The sequence below is a fragment of the Leptodactylus fuscus genome, chromosome 4 (genome assembly GCF_031893055.1).
Source record: "Leptodactylus fuscus isolate aLepFus1 chromosome 4, aLepFus1.hap2, whole genome shotgun sequence".
NCBI classification, from domain to species: domain Eukaryota; kingdom Metazoa; phylum Chordata; class Amphibia; order Anura; family Leptodactylidae; genus Leptodactylus; species Leptodactylus fuscus.
In genome coordinates this window covers 208,324,584-208,348,636 of record NC_134268.1, presented here as the reverse complement: position 1 = coordinate 208,348,636, position 24,053 = coordinate 208,324,584, and the positions used below count along the sequence as shown (strand labels likewise).

General features: G+C 43.5%; 1 protein-coding gene across 1 annotated transcript in view; it reads left to right on the top strand.

Annotated features, from left to right (window-relative positions):
* LOC142201187 (macrophage mannose receptor 1-like) overlaps positions 1–24,053 on the top strand; it is a 183,087-nt gene that overhangs the window by 51,040 nt on the left and 107,994 nt on the right. Inside the window, exons 22-27 of the mRNA XM_075272015.1 lie at positions 2,550–2,692; positions 3,715–3,829; positions 6,512–6,666; positions 7,709–7,811; positions 8,877–9,106; positions 17,467–17,632. Coding sequence (XP_075128116.1) covers positions 2,550–2,692; positions 3,715–3,829; positions 6,512–6,666; positions 7,709–7,811; positions 8,877–9,106; positions 17,467–17,632 — 912 coding nt within the window. The remainder of the gene's footprint in view (positions 1–2,549; positions 2,693–3,714; positions 3,830–6,511; positions 6,667–7,708; positions 7,812–8,876; positions 9,107–17,466; positions 17,633–24,053) is intronic.

The window sequence follows — 24,053 nt, the reverse complement described above, 5'->3', positions numbered from 1 at the left end:
TGCCAATACCTTCAACTGCACTAGTTTTATTCTTCCCTAAAAAAGACACATAACCTAAACAGGCCCCTGCTCCCATTTGTACACCTATGAGTAGGTCCCGCAATGCCATCACACCCAATCTCCATCATCTACGTCCTCTTCGCTGATAAAGATGGCCCATTACAGATTTTTGTGATCAGCTGGGAGCAAGAACTTACTTTTCAGCCTGCCTTCTGCTTCTGTCACAAGTTTTCGATCTCCTATAAAACTATAAAATCCTCTCACACTGGTACAGAGTCCCCTCTTTCCTCCATGAGATATTTCCTCCAACCTCTGCCAACTGCTGGCACTGGTCTGCTGGTTGGGGCGCAATTTTACACACTTGGTGGAATTGAACTTGTCTCCACTAGAGATGAGCGAGTACTGTTCGGATCAGCCGATCCGAACACCACGCACGCATTGAAATGAATGGAAGCACCTGGTACTTCCGCTTTGACGCCGGCCGGCCGGCCGCTTAAGCCCCTGCGTGCCGGCTACGTCCATTCATTTCAATGCGTGCGTGCTGTTCGGATCGGCTGATCCGAACAGTACTCACTCATCTCTAGTCTCCACTCGTCTCTAGTCGCCATTTTTCCATTTAAGACGCAAAAGCACATTCGTAGGTTGGTTGGCTTTATGCTGATAGTGGCCAAGTCCGTCATTCCCCACCTCTGGAAGTCTACCTCCCTTATCGTCACTGACTGCCAGGCTTCAGGAGATTTTGCCTATTCGGCAAATGAAGGACCTGATCGCGGAACTGAGACAGAATGACAGTTTCCATAAGAAAGTGCGGATATTATAGGATAATTTCTACTACTCTCTCACCTTCCACTCCACCATCTCTCATAGGCTGAGTAACTCTTCTCTCTTTTGCTCATCTTCTGTTTTGTATCTTTCTTTGATGCAAGCAAACCTGAATCGATATAGGACATGCCTTACGTTTCCCTGGGCTCACTGCCACATACACTCACCGGCCACTTTATTAGGTACACCTGTCCAACTGCTCGTTAACACTTAATTTCTAATCAGCCAATCACATTGCGGCAACTCAGTGCATTTAGGCATGTAGACATGGTCAAGACAATCTCCTGCAGTTCAAACCGAGCATCAGTATGGGGAAGAAAGGTGATTTGAGTGCCTTTGAACGTGGCATGGTTGTTGGTGCCAGAAGGGCTGGTCTGAGTATTTCAGAAACTGCTGATCTACTGGGATTTTCACGCACAACCATCTCTAGGGTTTACAGAGAATGGTCCGAAAAAGAAAAAACATCCAGTGAGCGGCAGTTCTGTGGGCGGAAATGCGTTGTTGATGCCAGAGGTCAGAGGAGAATGGCCAGACTGGTTCGAGGTGATAGAAAGGCAACAGTGACTCAAATAGCCACCCGTTACAACCAAGGTAGCCAGAAGAGCATCTCTGAACGCCGCACAGTACGTCGAACTTAGGCAGATGGGCTACAGCAGCAGAAGACCACACCGGGTGCCACTCCTTTCAGCTAAGAACAGGATACTGAGGCTACAATTTGCACAAGCTCATCGAAATTGGACAATTGAAGATTGGAAAAACGTTGCCTGGTCTGATGAGTCTCGATTTCTGCTGCGACATTTGGATGGTAGGGTCAGAATTTGGCGTCAACAACATGAAAGCATGGATCCATCCTGCCTTGTATCAACGGTTCAGGCTGGTGGTGGTGGTGTCATGGTGTGGGGAATATTTTCTTGGCACTCTTTGGGCCCCTTGGTACCAATTGAGCATCGTTGCAACGCCAAAGCCTACCTGAGTATTGTTGCTGACCATGTCCATCCCTTTATGACCACAATGTACCCAACATCTGATGGCTACTTTCAGCAGGATAATGCAATGCCATGTCATAAAGCTGGAATCATCTCAGACTGGTTTCTTGAACATGACAATGAGTTCACTGTACTCCAATGGCCTCCACAGTCACCAGATCTCAATCCAATAGAGGAGCATCTTTGGGATGTGGTGGAACGGGAGATTCGCATCATGGATGTGCAGCCGACAAATCTGCGGCAACTGTGTGATGCCATCATGTCAATATGGACCAAAATCTCTGAGGAATGCTTCCAGCACCTTGTTGTATCTATGCCACGAAGAATTGAGGCAGTTCTGAAGGCAAAAGGGGGTCCAACCCGTTACTAGCATGGTGTACCTAATAAAGTGGCCGGTGTGTGTATATTGGCTGTGATAATACTGGCAAGTGTATGTGGCTATAAAGATGAATGGGCCAGGGTTCTAGCCATGAAAGCCTTTTGTGTTTTAGTTTTCTTCTTTCATCATTCACTTATTTTTTAATTGACAAAAGCATTAGGATATGACTTTGCAACAATTTCGACCACACCTGCCTAAACCTTTTGCACTGCACTATAGTTACCAAATAAAGGGCCGGGCAATAAGCCCCCAGGACCATCTGATTCCCTTAGTTGTTGTTCTCCCACCACCCCCAGCAGTCAGAGGTCCTCTTTCCTGCCCATCACTGACATGCTGTTACTTTCCATTGCTCCATTTTATAGGATTATGGAATGACAGAAATTGTGGCTTTAAAAATAGATTTATCTGTGAAAGGACAAACAATACCATTAATGCCACATTTGCCCCAACTCTTCCTGCCCCAGAAGGTGGATGTCCAGAGGACTGGATGCCATTTGGACAGAAGGTAATTTCATCAATATTCAGGATATATTGAATATATAGAATATAGAAGATACAGAACTACAATAGTAACTTGTATATCCAGCCCTGAATATAAGCTACAGTGAGTAATGATGTGCGGTCGGACTCTGTTCTGTTGGCTTAGATATGGAACATTCTAGGCAGAGGCCAAATACTGTGCCCTAAGGGAAAGCCTCCCACCTTTTATCCTCCTTAGCGGCAGAGGCACTTGTGAGACCGCAGCCATTGCACCTCCTATGACAATATCCCTGTAAGGGCTCGTTCACATCTGCGCCCGGTCTCCGTTCATGCAGGTTTCCGTTTCCTGCACAAAACTGAGCAGGAGACAGAAAGCTGCAGGACTCTTCATACCCCTTCATTTGAATGGGTTTGAAAGATGTCCGGCCGTGAGCGCCGGTGAGCATTTTATGCTCTCCGCCGCAAAAACGTTTTTTTTTTTTTTTTTTAATCAGACACAGAGTCGGACATGCAGTACTCTGTGTCCGGTTTAAAAAAAACGGTTTCGCAGTGAAGAGCATAAAAGTCCATTGTGTGCATGCATTTGCATATTATCTGATCTGCACCAGGCAGTGCTGACACACTGGATGGGAAAACACCTTTAATCCAAATTGGCAGTTTGCCAATTTTAAACATGCCCAGAAAAAGCATATCTAAATTTGTCGCAAAATTCAAAAACAACGAGAGCTATGAAGGTAGCCAGAAGTCACAGAGTTCTTAAGTGGAGCAAGCGGATCATCAACGCCAACAACACGCTCATTATATGGCATCCCAGCGAGCTGCTGAGATGCTGGAACAATCACAGGCACGGTGTGAGGAACAAGTTCAGCGGCAGGCCAGCTTGAGAGCTGCTGAAATGCTAGAGCATGCACATCTACGCCAACAACACGCTCATTACACGGTCATACAATGTAACCAAAGACTTATTTCTGTTACCTTATTGCTTTATTGTGATATTTATTTGTATTATCATCTTTATGTCATAACCATATTCTGATATTCTCTAAGTGTTACGGGATATTTGGCACAGAAGAAGATGAAGGGGTTCACTGGGATAATGCCAGACGTGCCTGTCAGTCCTTGGGGGGGAATCTGGCCACTATAAATGATGATTTGCTACAATGTAAGTAATGGACAGAGTTTTATTTACTGTATGTTATGTGAGCTTTATTCTACAGGTCAGTACAAGCGCAGTGATACCAAATTTATATAGATTTTTTTCATGTTTTAATAATTTTACAAAAATTCTACATTTTGAAGAAAAAAAAAATTCACCATATTCTGACACCTGTAACTTTTTTATATTTCAGTGTACGGAGCTATGTAAGGTGTCTTTTATGTGGGACAATATGTAGTTTTTATTGATACCATGTTGGGGACTATATGCTGTTTTCTTAACTTTTTATTCCATTTTTTTTAGGGGGGCAAAATGGAAAAAAAAACACACCACCAAATCTGTAATTTTTTTCCCCCTGTGTTTACCATATGGGATTAATGTTTTTATATTTTAATAGTTTGCACATCTTCGGACTTCGGCAAGATCCTTTTAATTTAAGGTTTTAAAAAAAATAAATCAAGTAATGGGTCACCAGAAAATGACCCATTTTAATTTGTATACAGTGCCTTGCGACAGTATAATGACCCCCCCTTGAGCTTTTGCCACATTTCAGGCTTCAAACATAAAGGTATAAAATTTTAATTTGGGGGGGGGGGGGGGTAAGAATCAACAACAAGTGGGACACAATGGTGAAGTGGAACGAAATTTATTGAATATTTTAAACTTTATTTTTAACAAAGAATAAACTGAAAAGTGGGTCGTGCAAAATGATTTGGCCCCCTTGCGTTAATACTTTGTAGCGCCACCTTTTGCTGCGATTACAGCTACAAGTCACTTGGGGTTTGTCTCTATCAGTTTTGCACATGGACTGAAATTCTTCCTTGCAGAACACTTGGAGCTCAGTGAGATTGGATGGAGAGCGTTTGTGAGCAGCAGCATCAGCTCTTTCCACAGATTCTCGATTGGATTCAGGTCTGGACTGTGACTCGGCCATTCCAACACCCGGATACATTTATTTGTGGACTATTCCATTGTAGATTTTGCTGTATGTTTGGGATCATTGTCTTGTTGGAAGATAAATCTCTGTCCCAGTCTCAGGTCTTTTGCAGACTCCAACAGGTTTTCTTCCAGAATGGTCCTGTATTTGGCTCCATCCATCTTCCCATCGATTTTAACCATCTTCCCTGTCCCTGCTGAAGAAAAGCAGGCCCAAACCATGATGCTGCCCCCACCATGTGTGACAGTGGGGATCAGGGTGTGTTCAGGGGGATGAGCTGTGTTGCTTTTACGCCAGACATATCATTTTGCATTGTGACCAAAAAGTTGGATTTTGGTTTCATCTGAGTAGAGCACCTTCTTCCACATGTTTGGTGTCTCCAAGGTGGCTTGTGGCAAACTTTAAATGAGACTTTTTATGGATATCTTTGAGAAATGGCTTTCTTCTTGCCACTCTTCCATAAAGGCCAGATTTGTGCAGTGCACGACTGATGGTTGTCCTATGGACAGACTTTCCCACCTCAGCTGTAGATCTCTGTAGTTCATCCAGAGTGATCATGCTCTTCTTGGCTGCATCTCTGATCAGTCTTCTCCTTGTTTGAGATGAAAGTTTAGAGGGACGGCCTGGTCTTGGTAGATTTGCAGTGCTCTGATACTCCTTCCATTTCAATATGATTGCTTGCACAGTGCTCCTTGAGATATTTAAAGCTTGTGAAATCTTTTTGTATCCAAATCCGGCTTTAAACTTTTCCACAACAGCATCTGGGACCTGCCTGGTGTGTTCCTTGGTCTTCATGATGCTCTCTGCGCTTTAAACAGAACCCTGAGCCTATCACAGAGCAGGTGCATTTATACGGAGACTTATTACACACATGTGGATTCTATTTATCATCAGTCATTTAGGACAACATTGGATCATTCAGAGATCTGAACTGAACTGAACCGAGTGAGTTTGCTGCACTGAAAGTAAAGGGGCCAAATAATATTGCACGCCGCCCCACTTTTCAGTTTTTTATTTGTTAAAAAAGTTTAAAATATCCAATAGATTTCATTCCACTTCACAATTGTGTCCCAGTTGCTGTTGATTTTTCCCCAAAAAAATTAAATTTAATATCTTTATGTTTGAAGCCTGAAATGTGGCAAAAAGTTGAAAAGTTCAAGGGGGCCGAATACTTTCGCAAGGCCCTGTATATTTGCATTTCTTTTATGTCGCTATATCCTACAATTTTCACTTTGGTCACCATGTCTAATAATACGATGAAGCAGCCAGTTCTTTGCAGCAGTCACCTCATTGACATTACAAACAGCGTTACAATAGAAGACATCACCTCTATAGATAACACCATTATCCCATCATTACTGCCATTACTCTCCCTGCACAGAGAATGTCTAGAAATTCTCCCATAGACCTCAAGGAGTCTTTGGTCTATTGGTGCCTGTGGCCATGAGTGTAAGGTTCAGTTCACATCTGCACTTGTACTCCGTAAGCAGATGTGAACCTATCAGTTCTCAGGGTCTCAGGTCAGTGATTTCTGTAAGATGCCATAAATCCATGTGACAGATTTAGCCCCTTCTCCAGTGTTTGGAGCAGGTTCATAAATTTACACTCATAAATCCATCGTTCTTTCTTTGATTTGAAATTCCCTCTTAAAACCCAAATTTTCATGTGATCGTCGATATTATGATCCTCATTGCAGAAATGTTTTGATACGGGATACATATATGACATACATATCATATGTTTTATTACAGCTTTTCTGATGTCTCATTTAAAAAACATTACGGTCGATGTCTGGATTGGATTACACGACAAGAACAAGCAATACAAGTTTGTCTGGACAGATCAGAGTGGATTGTATTATACAAACTGGGCCAAAGGGCATCCAAAATGGTCTAGATATTCACCTGTAAGTAATTTATTGTCTTTATATATAACACTATTTATTAACAATGGAGGGGACTATTTGTGGCTGAACAGGTGGAATATACCTGTGGGCAGAGTAAGCCTGTGCCTATAGACTGGAGGAAGGGAATCTGCGGAATGGAAACCTTTACATGTGACAACACTGAACAATGGGGCAGGTTTACTAATACTGTGTAAAACATAGACAGTGCAAACTGGGACTAGACAGTCTTACACTGCCCCAAATATATCAAAGTGTCTGATGCTCTTTGTTGCTTTATTAGACCTTCTAGTCTAACGTTACATCTACAATTAGTTGGCTTATATAAAAAATATTTGCCCAAATTTGGTGCCATTTTTGCTGCTCGGTGTTGTCTTTCTCGACAGCCATCTCTCTTTTTTTTGTGCAAAAATTGTTACAAAAATGGTGCCTTTATTGGTTATTGGTGCCTATTAAGCTGAGGCTACAGTCATTTAGCAGTGAGACCTGTTGTGGACACAACTCTGTCGCAACAAAAAATAATCAATACTCAGATTTTTTATGCAGCGGCCTAAATCCTATTATCCTAACATAGCATAAGAACTACTTCTGTACTGGATGGCTAAAGCTCAGGCATAAGGGGGCTTACTGCAACTCTATTGCCGAAGAACCCATATAATGCTGGAGTCGACCCTGTACATCACACTGCATTTTACTGCTGTCCCATATCTTACACTGCAGTTTGCGCTTGTGATAGTTTTCTTCCTGTTTGATCTTACAAGCAGGAGGCAGGGGAGGGGTTACCTGGGCACCCACCATGTTCACCTATAGATTTCTAAATCATATGCATTGTACTGAAGTTTTTGATGGATTTTTAATGAAGACTTAACAAATATATAGCCATAGGAGCTAATCCAGTCTTTACTATTAAGCCTTCTATTTCTGAAAGTATTCTAACTCTGCAGGGTTTTTCTAAACCTGACTAAAACTTTAGCACAGCACTGTTCATGAGATTGTGTAATTTTTCTAATTTCATCTTTTTTTTTACTAATTTCATCTTTTTTAGTATGAGTGTGTGGCTTTGGAATGTGGGACTATACTGAGCGCCGGTACCTGGATTGCGCAGGATTGTAGTCTGGACAGAGGATACATATGCCAGAAATCTAAGGGTAAGACCAGTTACGGCGGAGACGTTTGTTTTATCTGCGGCTCTAATCGGGGAGACTTTTCTCCATAGTCAGAGATCAGCAGTGCGGAATTCCATCAGATAGACGTCATCTATTAGGGGAGGTCACACTGGGGGACACAATACAAGTACTATGGTGGTTTTGCAGGTGGGACCTACCTCAGTGCTGCCCCCAGTGGCCCACTCTTATGGATCCCTATCATAGTAAAGGTGTTTATGAGAGTACAGAGAATTTTCCAAACTTATTGGTTATGGAACTGGTAAATCAGAATCTACACAAAACAGTCATAGACCAACTGTGGCTCCTGTCACTTCATAACTGCCACCAAACTTTGCGTAAATGCAGCTTTTATGGCTGTTAGTAAGCCAACAGAAAAAAATGCTGCCATCTACAGTCCAAGTAAAATGAATGAGATTTAGAAAAATGGAGTGAAAAGCAGTGAAAATACAAGCCCCACATGGCGTAAATGTCATGGTTTGGCCACGGTGGAAATGCAAACACGCAGATGGTTTACAGTCTTTGCAAAGTGGAAGGGATTCTCGCGATTACTATCCACACACTGCGGAAAAATAAGCGCAGTAGAAATGCTGCGATGGTCTCTACATTGTTTGGGTCAGCATGGGGACCCGGTTAACAGAGCTCATCCACTAAAAAAGTGGTTACCTGCGGACCTTATAGACAATAATAGGGTCCACCTGGTGTCCATCAGTATACTGAAATATACTGATACTCCTTGCAGGACTTTTCTCTCCACCAGCTTTAGGTGGAATCTGCAGTGGAGTCTCCAAAACAGATGTGAACCTCACCTTATTCACACACTGATTTTTTTGGAAAATCACATCAGAGTTTATGAGCCAAAGCCAAAAGAGAATTCAAAAGAAATGGGAAATACAGAGGAAGATCTTACATTTCACCTTCCTGCGGTATCTATCTCTGCCTTGGTTTCAAAGAACTAAATAAAAAAAACTCCAGTGTTTTTCTAAGAAAAAAAAAAATGCAGTGTGTGAGTGAAACTACCCTCAAGGTCTGTTGTCATTTCTTCTTTAGATCCGAGTCTATCAGTTAACCCCACCAGTCCCTCAGACTACTATAAATATGGAGACGCCACCTACAAGTTTGACACAACCAAAAGGACCTGGGATGAGGCCGGTCAGGAGTGTCTGAAGGATAATTCACAGCTAGCCAGCATCTCGGACGGGTACACCACAGCTTTCCTAAAACTGCACCTGGCTAAACATAAGGAGCCTTTTTGGATTGGCCTTTATAGTGGAAAAGAGGTGAGAAAATGTTTATTATTTATTATTAATTTTTAATAAAATTAGAACAGAAATGTGGAGATGTGTAAACAAGCAAGATGCCGCAACGCTAAAGTCTACAGACCATACATAAGGACAATAACTAGGAGAGAAGGTTCCCGCTCCGGATGACTCCACTACCCCCATCTGATAGGCTCATACATACAGCTAACCCATAATCAGGAGTCCATTGTCATTTTCTTCTTGGCTCTCGTACAAAAAGCACACCATTACTAGATATTGTGCCAATTGATATCAAAGCTAGTCATTAAAGGGGTTGTCCGTCCCCTCAAACATATAAAAATAACTTAGAATCCCTTTAATAATATTATACAATTCTATCATTAGAATCCCTTTTTTAAATACTACCACGTCGGAATAGCCTTAAGAAAGGCTATTCTTCCCCTGCTTACAGGAAGACTAGCTGCAGCCATGCTAGTACTTACAAGTAACATGTAAAAGTCACAGGCCCCTGTAAGTGATATACACTTGTTAAAACTGATGATATATTTGAGGACTATAGATCCCCAGGAGACTCAGACCCAGGGCAGTCATCCAAAAAACTGTTGCAGAGTGTAAGTGCTGGATGTGGCAGAGTCAAATCCAGATAGACAATTGTGATAAAGCAGGAACTGACTTTACTGGAACAAGAGTTTAATAAGAGAATAATCCCCTCACTTGGTGAATAACATGTCTGTAGTACAGCACAATTCTCAGGAAGTGCAAGCAGCCCCAGCCTGCCAGTGTCCAGAGATAACTCTCAGCCTGCGCTGTGAAGAAGCAGACAGCGGGGATCCCTGGGCAGCCAGAGAACGCCGCTATCTCCTGCTGTCACGATCCACCTGGCCCCGCCCACATGCCTGGCCTCACCCACAGATATGCCCGCCGGTCCCACCCCGCCCCCGCCCTAGTAGATCTTTTGCCTTGGTCAGCTAATAAATTAGCTCACACGCTGAAAAAGTGTCAGCACCCTGTTATGGTCAGCAGGGTTTATTAGAAAAATAAACAAATTAAACCCTACGGAGCCCTCTGGGCCACTAACTGCTAACCAACCTGGTGTGAATACAGACTAACAGTTCCTGTCACTGCCAGCTAAAATGAAGGACCAGGTGCGCTCTGTTAACATTCACAGAGGCATGCAGTCAGAGCAGCCGCACAAATAAACAAACTGGCTAGCCTGAACTCCAGGACTAGCCAGAGACCAAGTAAACCCTGTGTGTAGTTGTTCTACCCAACCACTCAGGCAACTAGAGATGAGCGAACAGTGTTCTATCGAACACATGTTCGATCGGATATCAGGGTGTTCGCCATGTTCGAATCGAATCGAACACCACGTGGTAAAGTGCGCCAAAATTCGATTCCGGGGGCATTGAAAAAAATTGGAAAAAGTCATTGGCTGCCGAAATCAGGTGACCTCCATTTTAGACGAATAGTGGATTTCAAATCCGGGTCATATGAGAATGTGAACTTTGTGACTATGAGACAGGGATAGCTGTACAGGCAGGGATAGCTAGGGATAACCTTTATTTAGGGGGGAATGTTATTAAAAATAACTTTTTGGGGCTCTATCGGGTGTGTAATTGTGATTTTTGTGAGATAAACTTTTTCCCATAGGGATGCATTGGCCAGCGCTGATTGGCCGAATTCCGTACTCTGGCCAATCAGTGCTGGCCAATGCATTCTATTAGCTTGATGAAGCAGAGTGTGCACAAGGGTTCAAGCGCACCCTCGGCTCTGATGTAGCAGAGCCGAGGCTGCACAAGGGTTCAAGCGCACCCTCGGCTCTGATGTAGGAGAGCCGAGGGTGCACTTGAACCCTTGTGCACCCTCAGCTCTGCTACATCAGAGCCGAGGGTGCGCTTGAACCCTTGTGCACACTCTGCTTCATCAAGCTAATAGAATGCATTGGCCAGCGCTGATTGGCCAATGTATTCTATTAGCCTGATGAAGTAGAGCTGAATGTGTGTGCTAAGCACACACATTCAGCTCTACTTCATCGGGCTAATAGAATGCATTGGCCAGCGCTGATTGGCCAGAGTACGGAACTCGACCAATCAGCGCTGGCTCTGCTGGAGGAGGCGGAGTCTAAGATCGCTCCACACCAGTCTCCATTCAGGTCCGACCTTAGACTCCGCCTCCTCCGGCAGAGCCAGCGCTGATTGGCCGAAGGCTGGCCAATGCATTCCTATGCGAATGCAGACTTAGCAGTGCTGAGTCAGTTTTGCTCAACTACACATCTGATGCACACTCGGCACTGCTACATCAGATGTAGCAATCTGATGTAGCAGAGCCGAGGGTGCACTAGAACCCCTGTGCAAACTCAGTTCACGCTAATAGAATGCATTGGCCAGCGCTGATTGGCCAATGCATTCTATTAGCCCGATGAAGTAGAGCTGAATGTGTGTGCTTGTCTGCTTCATCACGCCAATACAATGCATTAGCCAGTGCTGATTGGCCAGAGTACGGAATTCGGCCAATCAGCGCTGGCTCTGCTGGAGGAGGCGGAGTCTAATGTCGGACCTGAATGGAGACTGGTGTGGAGCGATCTTAGACTCCGCCTCCTCCAGCAGAGCCAGTGCTGATTGGTCGAGTTCCGTACTCTGGCCAATCAGCGCTGGCCAATGCATTCTATTAGCCCGATGAAGTAGAGCTGAATGTGTGTGCTTAGCACACACATTCAGCTCTACTTCATCAGGCTAATAGAATACATTGGCCAATCAGCGCTGGCCAATGCATTCTATTAGCTTGATGAAGCAGAGTGTGCACAAGGGTTCAAGCGCACCCTCGGCTCTGATGTAGCAGAGCTGAGGGTGCACAAGGGTTCAAGTGCACCCTCGGCTCTCCTACATCAGAGCCGAGGGTGCGCTTGAACCCTTGTGCAGCCTCAGCTCTGCTACATCAGAGCCGAGGGTGCGCTTGAACCCTTGTGCACACTCTGCTTCATCAAGCTAATAGAATGCATTGGCCAGCGCTGATTGGCCAGAGTACGGAATTCGGCCAATCAGCGCTGGCTCTGCTGGAGGAGGCGGAGTCTAAGATCGCTCCACACCAGTCTCCATTCAGGTCCGACCTTAGACTCCGCCTCCTCCAGCAGAGCCAGCGCTGATTGGCCGAATTCCGTACTCTGGCCAATCAGCACTGGCTAATGCATTGTATTGGCGTGATGAAGCAGTGCTGAATGTGTGTGCTTAGCACACACATTCAGCTCTACTTCATCGGGCTAATAGAATGCATTGGCCAATCAGCACTGGCCAATGCATTCTATTAGCGTGAACTGAGTTTGCACAGGGGTTCTAGTGCACCCTCGGCTCTGCTACATCAGATTGCTACATCTGATGTAGCAGTGCCGAGTGTGCATCAGATGTGTAGTTGAGCAAAACTGACTCAGCACTGCTAAGTCTGCATTCGCATAGGAATGCATTGGCCAGCCTTCGGCCAATCAGCGCTGGCTCTGCCGGAGGAGGCGGAGTCTAAGGTCGGACCTGAATGGAGACTGGTGTGGAGCGATCTTAGACTCCGCCTCCTCCAGCAGAGCCAGCGCTGATTGGCCGAATTCCGTACTCTGGCCAATCAGCGCTGGCCAATGCATTCTATTAGCTTGATGAAGCACACACATTCAGCTCTACTTCATCGGGCTAATAGAATGCATTGGCCAATCAGCGCTGGCCAATGCATTCTATTAGCGTGAACTGAGTTTGCACAGGGGTTCTAGTGCACCCTCGGCTCTGCTACATCAGATTGCTACATCTGATGTAGCAGTGCCGAGTGTGCATCAGATGTGTAGTTGAGCAAAACTGACTCAGCACTGCTAAGTCTGCATTCGCATAGGAATGCATTGGCCAGCCTTCGGCCAATCAGCGCTGGCTCTGCCGGAGGAGGCGGAGTCTAAGGTCGGACCTGAATGGAGACTGGTGTGGAGCGATCTTAGACTCCGCCTCCTCCAGCAGAGCCAGCGCTGATTGGCCGAATTCCGTACTCTGGCCAATCAGCACTGGCTAATGCATTGTATTGGCGTGATGAAGCAGTGCTGAATGAGTGTGCTTAGCACACACATTCAGCTCTACTTCATCGGGCTAATAGAATGCATTGGCCAATCAGCGCTGGCCAATGCATTCTATTAGCGTGAACTGAGTTTGCACAGGGGTTCTAGTGCACCCTCGGCTCTGCTACATCAGATTGCTACATCTGATGTAGCAGTGCCGAGTGTGCATCAGATGTGTAGTTGAGCAAAACTGACTCAGCACTGCTAAGTCTGCATTCGCATAGGAATGCATTGGCCAGCCTTCGGCCAATCAACGCTGGCTCTGCCGGAGGAGGCGGAGTCTAAGGTCGGACCTGAATGGAGACTGGTGTGGAGCGATCTTAGACTCCGCCTCCTCCAGCAGAGCCAGCGCTGATTGGTCGAGTTCCGTACTCTGGCCAATCAGCACTGGCCAATGCATTTCTATGGGGAAAAGTTAGCTTGCGAAAATCGCAAACTGACAGGGATTTCCATGAAATAAAGTGACTTTTATGCCCCCAGACATGCTTCCCCTGCTGTCCCAGTGTCATTCCAGGGTGTTGGTATCATTTCCTGGGGTGTCATAGTGGACTTGGTGACCCTCCAGACACGAATTTGGGTTTCCCCCTTAACGAGTTTATGTTCCCCATAGACTATAATGGGGTTCGAAACCCATTCGAACACTCGAACAGTGAGCGGCTGTTCGAATCGAATTTCGAACCTCGAACATTTTAGTGTTCGCTCATCTCTACAGGCAACTACTGCCAAGCCCACTCCCAGTCACCCTGTCTGGGAAGGAATGCTAGCTACCCTACTGACTTTTACCACACATACAAGGCAGCATGCTGCCTGACTAACAGTGGCATTGCTAGCTCAGGGGTCATTTACTAGCTAGGGCAAACTAATAATATTTCTGGCAGGAACCCGCCCGCGCACGCACGCACGCACGCACACATCAATTCAGGTTTTGGAATGTGATCATAGAGCGCCAGGCGTCCAGACCAGCCCCCTTATATAGGCAAGGGGCGGTCACCAGCAAATAGCCCAGCTGCCCAATCCGAGCATCCATGGGTCGACACACATGTCGATCAAACAGTCGACCACGCCCAGCTGCTGCAAGGCAGGTTAACCCTTGCAACCCTGGATTGTGCAGAGGAACAGACAGCGATGCCCATATCATGGCCGCAGTTACTGCACAATCCTAACACACTCCTGGTATAGAGTGACTACAGATACACATTTGGTAACAGAGACATCTCGTGTCATAAATGTGAAGTGCAGTCAATCCAGCAAATACCGTATATACTCGAGTATAAGCCGAATTTTTCAGCACAGTTTTTGTGCTGAAAAAGCCCCCCTCGGCCTATACTCGAGTCAAGCAAAAAAAAAAAAAAAAAAATAATATATTATTTTTTTTTGGGAGGGGGGGTCTATGACCAGCCGCAAAAGTAATGTATAGAATCTCCCATAAAATAGTGAAAAAAAGAAGCTTTAAACAAAATATAATAAAAAAATAAAGTACGGTAAATAAAAGTTGTAAATCCCTCCTTTCCCTAGAATACATATAAAAGTAGAAAATGACTGTGACACACAAACACATTAGGTCTCCCTGTGTCTGACAGTACTCGGTCTACTGAATATAGGGGATCTGCAGTGCTCCTGTTCTGTCGGGAAGGGGTTAATAGGAGCACTGCAGATCCCCTATAGTCAGCCAGGCTGAATTCCAAGTGGGGGAAAAAAAACAGTCCTGAAGCTCAGGGAAGGGGCAGACAGACAACCAAAACACCCCCTCCCCTTCCCCAGCAACTACTGCACCCAAAAACTCCGACCATTTTAATTTTTGAAATTTTCCAGTAGCTGCTGCATTTCCCCCCCTCGGCTTATACTCGAGACAATAAGTTTTCCCAGTTTTTTTGGGTAAAATTAGGGGCCATATCTCTGCTTTATATCGGCATCATCTTTTAACCGTTCTTTAATTTATTTTGGATGTTACAAGGCTTACAAGTGTAACAGCAATTTTTCCAGATTTGCAAGAAAATTCCCCTAATTTTTTAGGGACCCCTTCAGTTCTGACGGAGATTACAAAGGCCTGTATATTAGAAACCCCCCATAAATCACCACATTTTCAAAACCAAACCCCTCATATAATTCAAAACTGTATTTGAGAAGTTTATTAACCCTTTAAGCATTTCACAGGAATTTAAAAAAAAAAATTGAAGATGAAATTTAGATATTTAATTTTTTTTTCAGTAATATATTCATTTAGCCCTAAAATTAACACATTCACAAAGGGTTAAAGGAGAAAATGCATCTCATAGTTTGTTATACAGTTTCTCCCGGGTACAGAAATACCCCGCATGTGGATGTAAACTGATGTTTGGGCACACGGCAGTGCATGGAAGGGAAGGAGCGACACTGGACGTTTGAAAAGCAGATTTTGCTGGAATCGTTTTCAGGTGCCATGTCTCTTTTGCTGAGCTCCTAGAGGACCAAAGCAATGGGAATCCCCCAAAAGTGACCCCATTTTGGAAACTACACCCCTCACAGAATTCATCAGAAGGTTATAGTGAGCATTTTGACCCTACAGCCGTTTCACAGATTTTACTATCATTGGGATGTGTAAGCGAAAAATTACTGAAATGTCACTTTATTTTCACAAGGGGTTAAAGGAATAAAAGCCCCCCACAGTTAAACAATTGCTCATGAACGCGGCGATACCCTATATGTAGTCATACTCTGTTGTATGGGGACATGGTGGGGCTCAGAATGGTAAGAGCGCTATTTGACTTTTGTCAGGCAGATTTTGCTGGAATAGTTTTCTGGTGCCATGTCGCATTTGCAGAGCCCCTAAATTATCAGGACAATGGAAACCCCTCAAAAATGACCCCACTTTTGAAACTACACTCCGCAAGGAAATTTATCATTTTGAGCCTAAGAGTCCTTCTCAAAAATTAATATACAAAGTGAAAATGTACTTCTTTTTTTTTTTTTTTTTTTTTAAAGAAATGTGATATCCGTGCCCAAAACGTTGTCCCCACTTTGTCTAATCAGAGACCTGCACTTATAAAACTATTAAGTGGACTATCCCGGGTACAAAAAAGTTATATATGTGGGTGTAAACTGCTGTTTGGGTACAAAGTAGGGCTCAGAAGGGAAGGAGCACTGCGCTTTTTAGTTTTTGGATGTAGATATAGAGGGACTTTCTGGACACTATGTAGTTTGTGCAAGTCCCTATAAATTGGAATTGCCCAAGAAGTAACTCCATTTTGTAGAGGAAATTTTAGGGTATCTGCAAATGTGCCATGGCATCCTGTGAGCGCAATTCGCTCTAAGTATCACCGTATTGAAGTCCAAATTAATAAAGTTGTCTTTTCCTTTTCATATGCCAGGCTCAGAGAAGTGTGTGTAAAGTGTGTTCTGTCTTTAATGGTAACAATACAGCAGTATATAACACATTGCAGAGACAGAACAGGTTTGGCTAGGATAATTAGCATAACATGATTGGTGGAGAAGTTGTAACAATAGTCCTGATGCATGTCTATTGGATAAGAAACTGGAGAGAGGTCACACACCCCTGAGGGCTAAGTGGGGGTTGTGAGTTTACTAAAGAAAATGGAGTCCACAGCACATGGCCGCATGATGACCGCATGGTCTAACAAAATGGCAGCCGTCAGCATAAGTCTCAAATACAGAAAAAGGAGGTTACACAAGCGGACATCCTCCACACATCCGAAAACCAACAAAATCTGTGGTCCAAAAGCACATAGTGGTCCTTAACATCTGCGCCCTGCTATGTGCCCAAATGGTAGTGTATGCCCAATGTATATATACCCCATATGGCATTACGTACGTTATCCTGGGTACACCAGTTTCATACATGTGGGATAAACTGCAGTTTGGGCACAGCAGGGTGCAGAAGGGAAGGAGTGCTATGTGGCTTTTGGACTGCAGATTTAGAAGTTTGGTATCTGAATGCCATATCATGTTTGTAGAGACTGTCAGATACAGCTATCAGATACAGCTAACAACGGCTTCTGATGCCGCCTGAGGCATTCTGTTACACTGGCAAACCCCTAAAATGTGCAATCTCTATTGGAGCTTGGTGGTCGGATACAGCCGGGCTCCCATGTTGATCTGAGCCCGTGCGATCTCCCTCACGTACATGTAGTAAGTAACTGCATTCTTCCACATACTTGTGCGTGAGAATGCATGAAGGGGTTAAAGGGAATCTTAATTTTCAAGGTTTGAGATTTGCAATGTGTTACAGTGATTTGTATTCTGGATATAATTTTATACATCCTTTCAAAATCATTACAATGTGTAAAAATGATAATTCTTTCAGACTGGAAATGCATACAAGTGGGTTGATAAAGGGAGAATTGACTACACTAGATGGGCCCCTGGGGAGCCAAGAATGGGCACCTCCTGCATATATGTGGATACGGATGGAAAATGGAAGACGTCGTCTTGTAATGAGAGGTATCCTTCTATCTGCAAACATACAAGTGGTAAGATGATCACTGTCTAAATGAAGTCTATGTATCATTTTATGTATCACATATAGGTCAAACATTCTGACCTCATCATTTTCCCAAAACGTCTTCATAGAGGTTGGAGCTATGTTATTTTTTTTGTTATTAGTTCACTGTGGTCACCACTAGAGCGGCTTAAAGGGTTTTTCCCATATAGGACATTTATGGCATATCATAGAAACAAAGAATCATATAACACAAAAGTGGGTAATAGGCTTACTACTACGGTAGGGGTTTGTAAGATGGAAAAATCCACTTGAGGAGAAGAAATCCTCCCCAGGTATCATGTCTGTTCTGTGATATCCAGAACTTCAAAAGTGAAGGATCTAGGGGTTCTGATATCTTACAGCCTGAAATTGAGTGCACAGTACAGCCAGGCAGCAGGGACAGGAATAGGATTCTTAGTTGAATAGCTAGTGATATATCCAGTAGGATGCTGGGCTGTATAGCTAGAGATATAACCAGTAGTGTATTCAGCTGTATGTTAGCCAAGATTTCAAAAGGAAAAGATCAAGGAGTCCTGATATCAGACTGGAGCAGCTAGATCTGAAGCACATGGCTCAGTCCTATCCCTCTCCTCCACAAATACCCTCTAGCACAGGATACAAGACAATCTCCATTCAGTTTATTATTATTAGCAAAATGATGGGGAAATAGAGTATAATTGCAAGATTACATTATATACAGTTACTTATAGTTTACCATGGAGTCACATAGGTCTGTATAGCAGCTGCATATAAACAATCTATAGAAAATAGGAAAATTATTTTCACAGTTCAATTTTATATGCATTGGGATGATTAAGTGCCGACCCGAATATAAGCCGAGGACGCTAATTTTACCACAAAAAACTAGGAAAACTTTTTGACTCGAATATAAGCCTAGGGGGGAAAATCTACCATTGCAGATAAAAAAGTCTGTTCATGTGCATTACAGCTTAGTAACTCCATGTGCCTCATAGTAATAGCAGTTAACCCCATGATGTCCCTCACATTAACCCCCTGTGTGCTTCACATGAGTTACTGATATGTGGGACATATGGAGGTAATAGGTATCTTCATAATTTAGGTCCTTTATTAGTACCCCCATGTGTCTCACATATTAGTAACCCTTATATAGGGCACACAGAGGTTAATATGAGGGACATGATGGGGTTAACTGCTATTAATGTGAGGCACATGGAGTTACTGAAACTAAATTAATAACCCCAAATGCCTGACATTACTAGGAATAGTAATTCCGGCAGGTACCTGTGTGTTTTACTTTCACTTTACTGTAGCTTCCTCTCCTTGATAGGACAGACATCTTCTATAAGACACAATATGCACAATACTGCAGATGTTACATTCTAGTGGCTACAGGACCTTTGATGGCATCCCAGTCATGTGACCTACATGACAAGCCAACCACAGAGCAGTAGCACTAAAGTACCTTCCCCTTTGTTTAATTTATGCAGGTCCTTGCAGCTTTCTGTGCTCTGTGGACCCTGACTCGAGTATAAGCCGAAAACTCCCCTCAAAACTGTGCTGAAAAAGTCGGCTTATACTCGAGTATATATGGTATATGTATATCTATTATACCTAATCTATTATATCTGACTGTACAGCAATTTTGTCTTCTAAATTTTGGTCTTAAAGTTCTCCTTCCCACTGACCCACCTGAAACACCTGGAACCTGCCCAAACGTAGCTTCAAAGGCCTGGATTTCCTTCCGTAACCATTGTTATATTTTTGAATCATCATCCACCACTTGGTGGTACAAGGCAACCTTACAATGTCTTCAGTATGGTAAGTCCTACTTTATAGAAAAAAAAATATTTCGGATCTGTGACTGGCGCTAATATAAGTATATCGTGGACATTTTGATTGTTGAAGAAATAAGAATTCAAATTGGTTATTTAGTTATAAATCAAAATAAAATCATATTCCACCATAGAATTAGGTATTATTATTATATAAAGGTGAATTTTGGTGGTGGGTAGTCTGAGGCATTGGCCCTGAAAGGGTTAGACAAATTATATGTAAGGAAGCATCAGATCATTGACTATGTTGTGCCATTGCCCAGAGGAATGGATGCCAAGCAAACAGAATTATTCACTATGACAATTTTCTAGGTGGCAGTTTAACTTCCATTGAAGATTCTACTGAATTGGATTTCCTCCTCCGTCATACTCAGTTACTCAGCGACCAACAAGATACATTTTGGATCGGCCTTTACAAGAATGAGAGCGGTATAGTATCAGAACACTGGGCTATATGCACACGACCAAAAACATCCATGAGTAAAGATGAGCGAACTTCTCAAGATTCGTTTAGGTTTGGATGACTCGGATCCCAGATTAGTTTTGGGTTGAACAAATTTAGTATGAACCTTAAAGGGGTATTCCCACCTCACATACTCATCAGTCTTCACAGCTGTAGAATCTTCTTTCTTCCTGGTTTCTTGCATCATTTGGTGGGCGGGGTTTCACATGCAACCTACCGTTTAGCTCCACCCCCCAAATTAGCATGTAGCTCCGCCCACCCATATTGGACTATGAAGTACAGGCAGCAGCAACTCCATTCTGTGTTACATACAGAGACTGCCTGTCTCTGCCATAATGAACACAATTGAATTAGCTAGCCTGATAACTGGGAGAACAGAAGAAATGAAAGCAGCTCCTCTCCCCTATCTGAGAGCAGGAAGCAAGGTGACGTGGTGTAGACACAGGAATAGCTAGATACACAGGCTCACTCACATGCACTTAGCCCCTCCCCCCTGAGAGCAGCAGACACATCACTTGACTTTTGAGCAGATAAGTCAGGGCTGTGGCCACAAAGAATTGAATAAAGTAAGATAGTGGACAAACAAAGCAGTTTTGCTGAAGCAGTGTATTTAGGAAAAGTCTTACATCCACATTAACAAGCAGTATAGATAGGATCCTTGTGATGGGACAACCCCTTTAAACTGCTATAAAATAGTGTATAAGACTGGTTAGATAGGTTCTAGGAGTTCTTATATGTGCCTTTACACTCATGGCTTATTATCTGCTTGCAGATCTTGTCCTTGCAATCGATTTGTCATATGGTATTGTGCAAAAGAAAATTCCCATGTGGGAGATGAACCCATCAAAACCAGCAGCAGTGTCAATGTGTCAGCCAGTGCCACTACCAGCCACATTTGCCTTAGATCTACCCCAGGCAGATCTTTTAGGCCGGTGCCCCACAGAAATGCCACGATTTTTCCCACAGCGTTATACAGTACAGGCAAAGTGGATGGGATTTTTGTGAATCCCATGCCCACTTTGCATTTCAACTGCAGTGCGGACATGCTGCGATTTTTCAAAAACGGCGCGGTTTTGGAAATCGCAGCATGTCAATTATATCTACGGAAACACAAGAAACATTCCCGTAGATGTAATGTTAACAGAAAGTCTGTGGAGGAAAACTCTGTGAACTTCCTGTTCAAAGCGCTGCGGGAAGAACCATGATGCGTTCCCACCGCGGTTGTTCCCGCAGCGCTTTAGCACGGCATTTCCGGCCTGTGGGCCTTTAGTCTTAGGGCGTTAGGGTTGCACATTGGGTGGAATTCTTACTATTGCAGCTACAGCCTCTCTCTTCCTGTGCTATCACCCTGTCCTAGTCGCCACGTCTTATCTGTAATAGAGCCATCATCAGATTCGGTAATGTCAGTAATCTCCCCCATTTTTTGTGACACATCATGGCAATGGGATTTTTCTATGTTCTCACAATTCCTAACAGATTTCCCCAAATTTACCAGGTTTCTCCTACCAGTTTTACCATCAGCAGCACACCCACTGTCACTATTACCTCAACCAATACTCATGTCTTCCATCTTCTCCTCCTCTATATCCAAAAAAAAAAAAAAAAACACTGGCAGTTCTCATCCAACTCATTAAGAAGGGGAAGAAGAGGAAGTCATAGGCTATGAGGAATATCTATCTTAGCAGATGCCACATGACTATTAGAGAATTGGAGCTGTCAGTGTAGAAGACATGGTTGACAGTACAGAAAGACAGCATGGTAAATTACATGTTACAACAGAGGAGGAACACACACACAGAATCCTGACTCAACATTTGTGCTTCACTGCTTTCAAAAATGTGTTTATTCTCAGGAAGTGTGACAACACTGAGAAATTGCAGCTTCTTTTATTACAGATTTTGCTGCGTTTTTTTGAGCCAAAGTCAAGAATAGCCACAATGGGAAATCTATAGGAAGTTCTTATACTTCTCCCTTCTGTTCAATCCACTCCTGGCTTTGGCTCATAAAAACATAGCAAAATCTGCAACAACAAAAAGCTGCACTTCCACAACGTGGGGCTTCAGACTAACATTTTTTTTTTCCAGATTCGCAAAAGCTGCAAAACTGTATATGGCTAAGGCCCCATGGGATGGCCCGCAACCAAAAAGCGCTGTGGGAAAAATCACGGCGGTAACGCATCGCGGTTCTTCCCACAGGGCTTTAAACAGAAAGTTTGCAGAGTTTTCCTCTGTGGACTCTCTGTCACAATTATATTTATGGGGAAAACTGCCAGCGTTTCCGTAGATTCCCAGTTTTGGGAATCGCGGCGTGTCCACTCTATGTTTTTTCCTGCAAAGTGAGCTTGAATCCCATCCACTTTGCCTGTATTTTAAAATGCTGGGATTTTTGCCATGGCATTTCCACTGAGGGCAAATCGCAGCGATTCCAGCTCATGGAGCCCCGACCTATTGGGTGAATACCAAAAAATGCTTAGTGAACGTAAGGTTTTTTTTTTTTTTTTTCAGATCAGCATAGTCAGAATCAGCATTTTGCTGTTAGGACAGTGGATTCTATGAATTTCATGAAAATAGTTTTAATAATTTAAACTCTTGCCCCAAAAACCCCTAACAAAAAATGTTTCACTAAAAGGAGTAACTGAGTGTTTAAAGGGATTCTACCATTAAACTACCTTTTTTTTCTAATTACCACTCCGCCTCTTCTGGCTTCTCTTGCTCTTGTAATTCTATACAGGAGCATAGAGAGGCCACCCCAAAATGGCCACCGGCCAGCTCCTGTATTGAACTGCAAGAGCGGCTACCCCAAAATGGCCGCCGGCCGGCTCCTGTATTGAACTGCAAGAGCGGCTACCCCAAAATGGCCGCTGGCTCCTGTATTGAACTGCAAGAGCGGCTACCCAAAAATAGCCGCTCTTGCAGTTCAATACAGGAGCCGGCGGCCATTTTGGGGTGGCCTCTCTATGCTCCTGTATAGAACTACAAGAGCAAGAGAAGCCAGAAGAGGCGGAGTTGCTACAGAAGAAGGAGGCGGCGCAGGAAAGAGCTGTCGGGCAGCAATGGGGATGCGCTCATCGGCCTTTCAGCGCTGGGGCCCGCCCTCATTGCTGCGGAGAGCTCATTTGCATACCGGTTAAAACCGGTATTTCTACGGAACGGCACGGCGGAGACCACGTCTAAAGGTAGGAGACGAATAGCCTTTCTTAAGGCTATTCCGACGTGGTAATTAGAAAAAAAAGTAGGTTAATGGTAGAATCCCTTTAAGCACTCTGTAGGCAGATGAAACTAATCTATTGACAATTAGGTTAATGGCAATGAAACGTTTAACTGTCCTTTGTGTGTGTGTTAGTGTAGACTTATGTGCTGTCAGGCTCACAAACACAGATATTCTCCCTCTCTCCTAATATCTATTAGTTCTATCATTAATCTGCATGTAATTGATTAGAGCTGATTAAATGTTTCTATTCTTAAGATTCTCTATCTCTGTTGCTTGTAATTTGTAAGCTTTTAAGAGCTGAGTGCTCTGTAAGATGCAGTGAGATGAATCACAGACCCTTCCCTATCTCCACCATTACTGCAAAGCCTGGTGATCATGTTTACAGCACTTTATATATGTGTATGACATCAGCATTGTAAGATGTCCACCTACCACTGACTATTAGCTGAGAAGCTATCAAGTGGGCCTCTAATTATTATACTCTGAGGTCTGAAGAGACCCTAGCTTCTAATAATGTACTGGTAGCGGCCATGTTAGTTCATCTGAGATGAATTCAAAATTGTTCAGTTCCATTAAAAACCAAATTTTCAATATTCAGGTTGAATCCAATTAAGCTGCAAACCGATTGACCACCTAAAGAGCAGGTCCAACGTTTTTTTGGTTGTTTCTCCTCCCATAAAAATTTTAATAAAAAGTGATCAAAGCAATAAACATTTCCCAAAATAATAATAATAATAATAATAATAATAATAATAATAATAATTAATAAAAAAACTAAAAGTACATCTGGCTTTGCAAAGGAAGAAAGAAGAGGCCTTATGCATTCCCATACACAGAAATATAAAAAGTTATGAGTGTCAGAATATGGCGACTCCAAGAATATATACCGTATATACTCGAGTATAAGCCGACCCGAATATAAG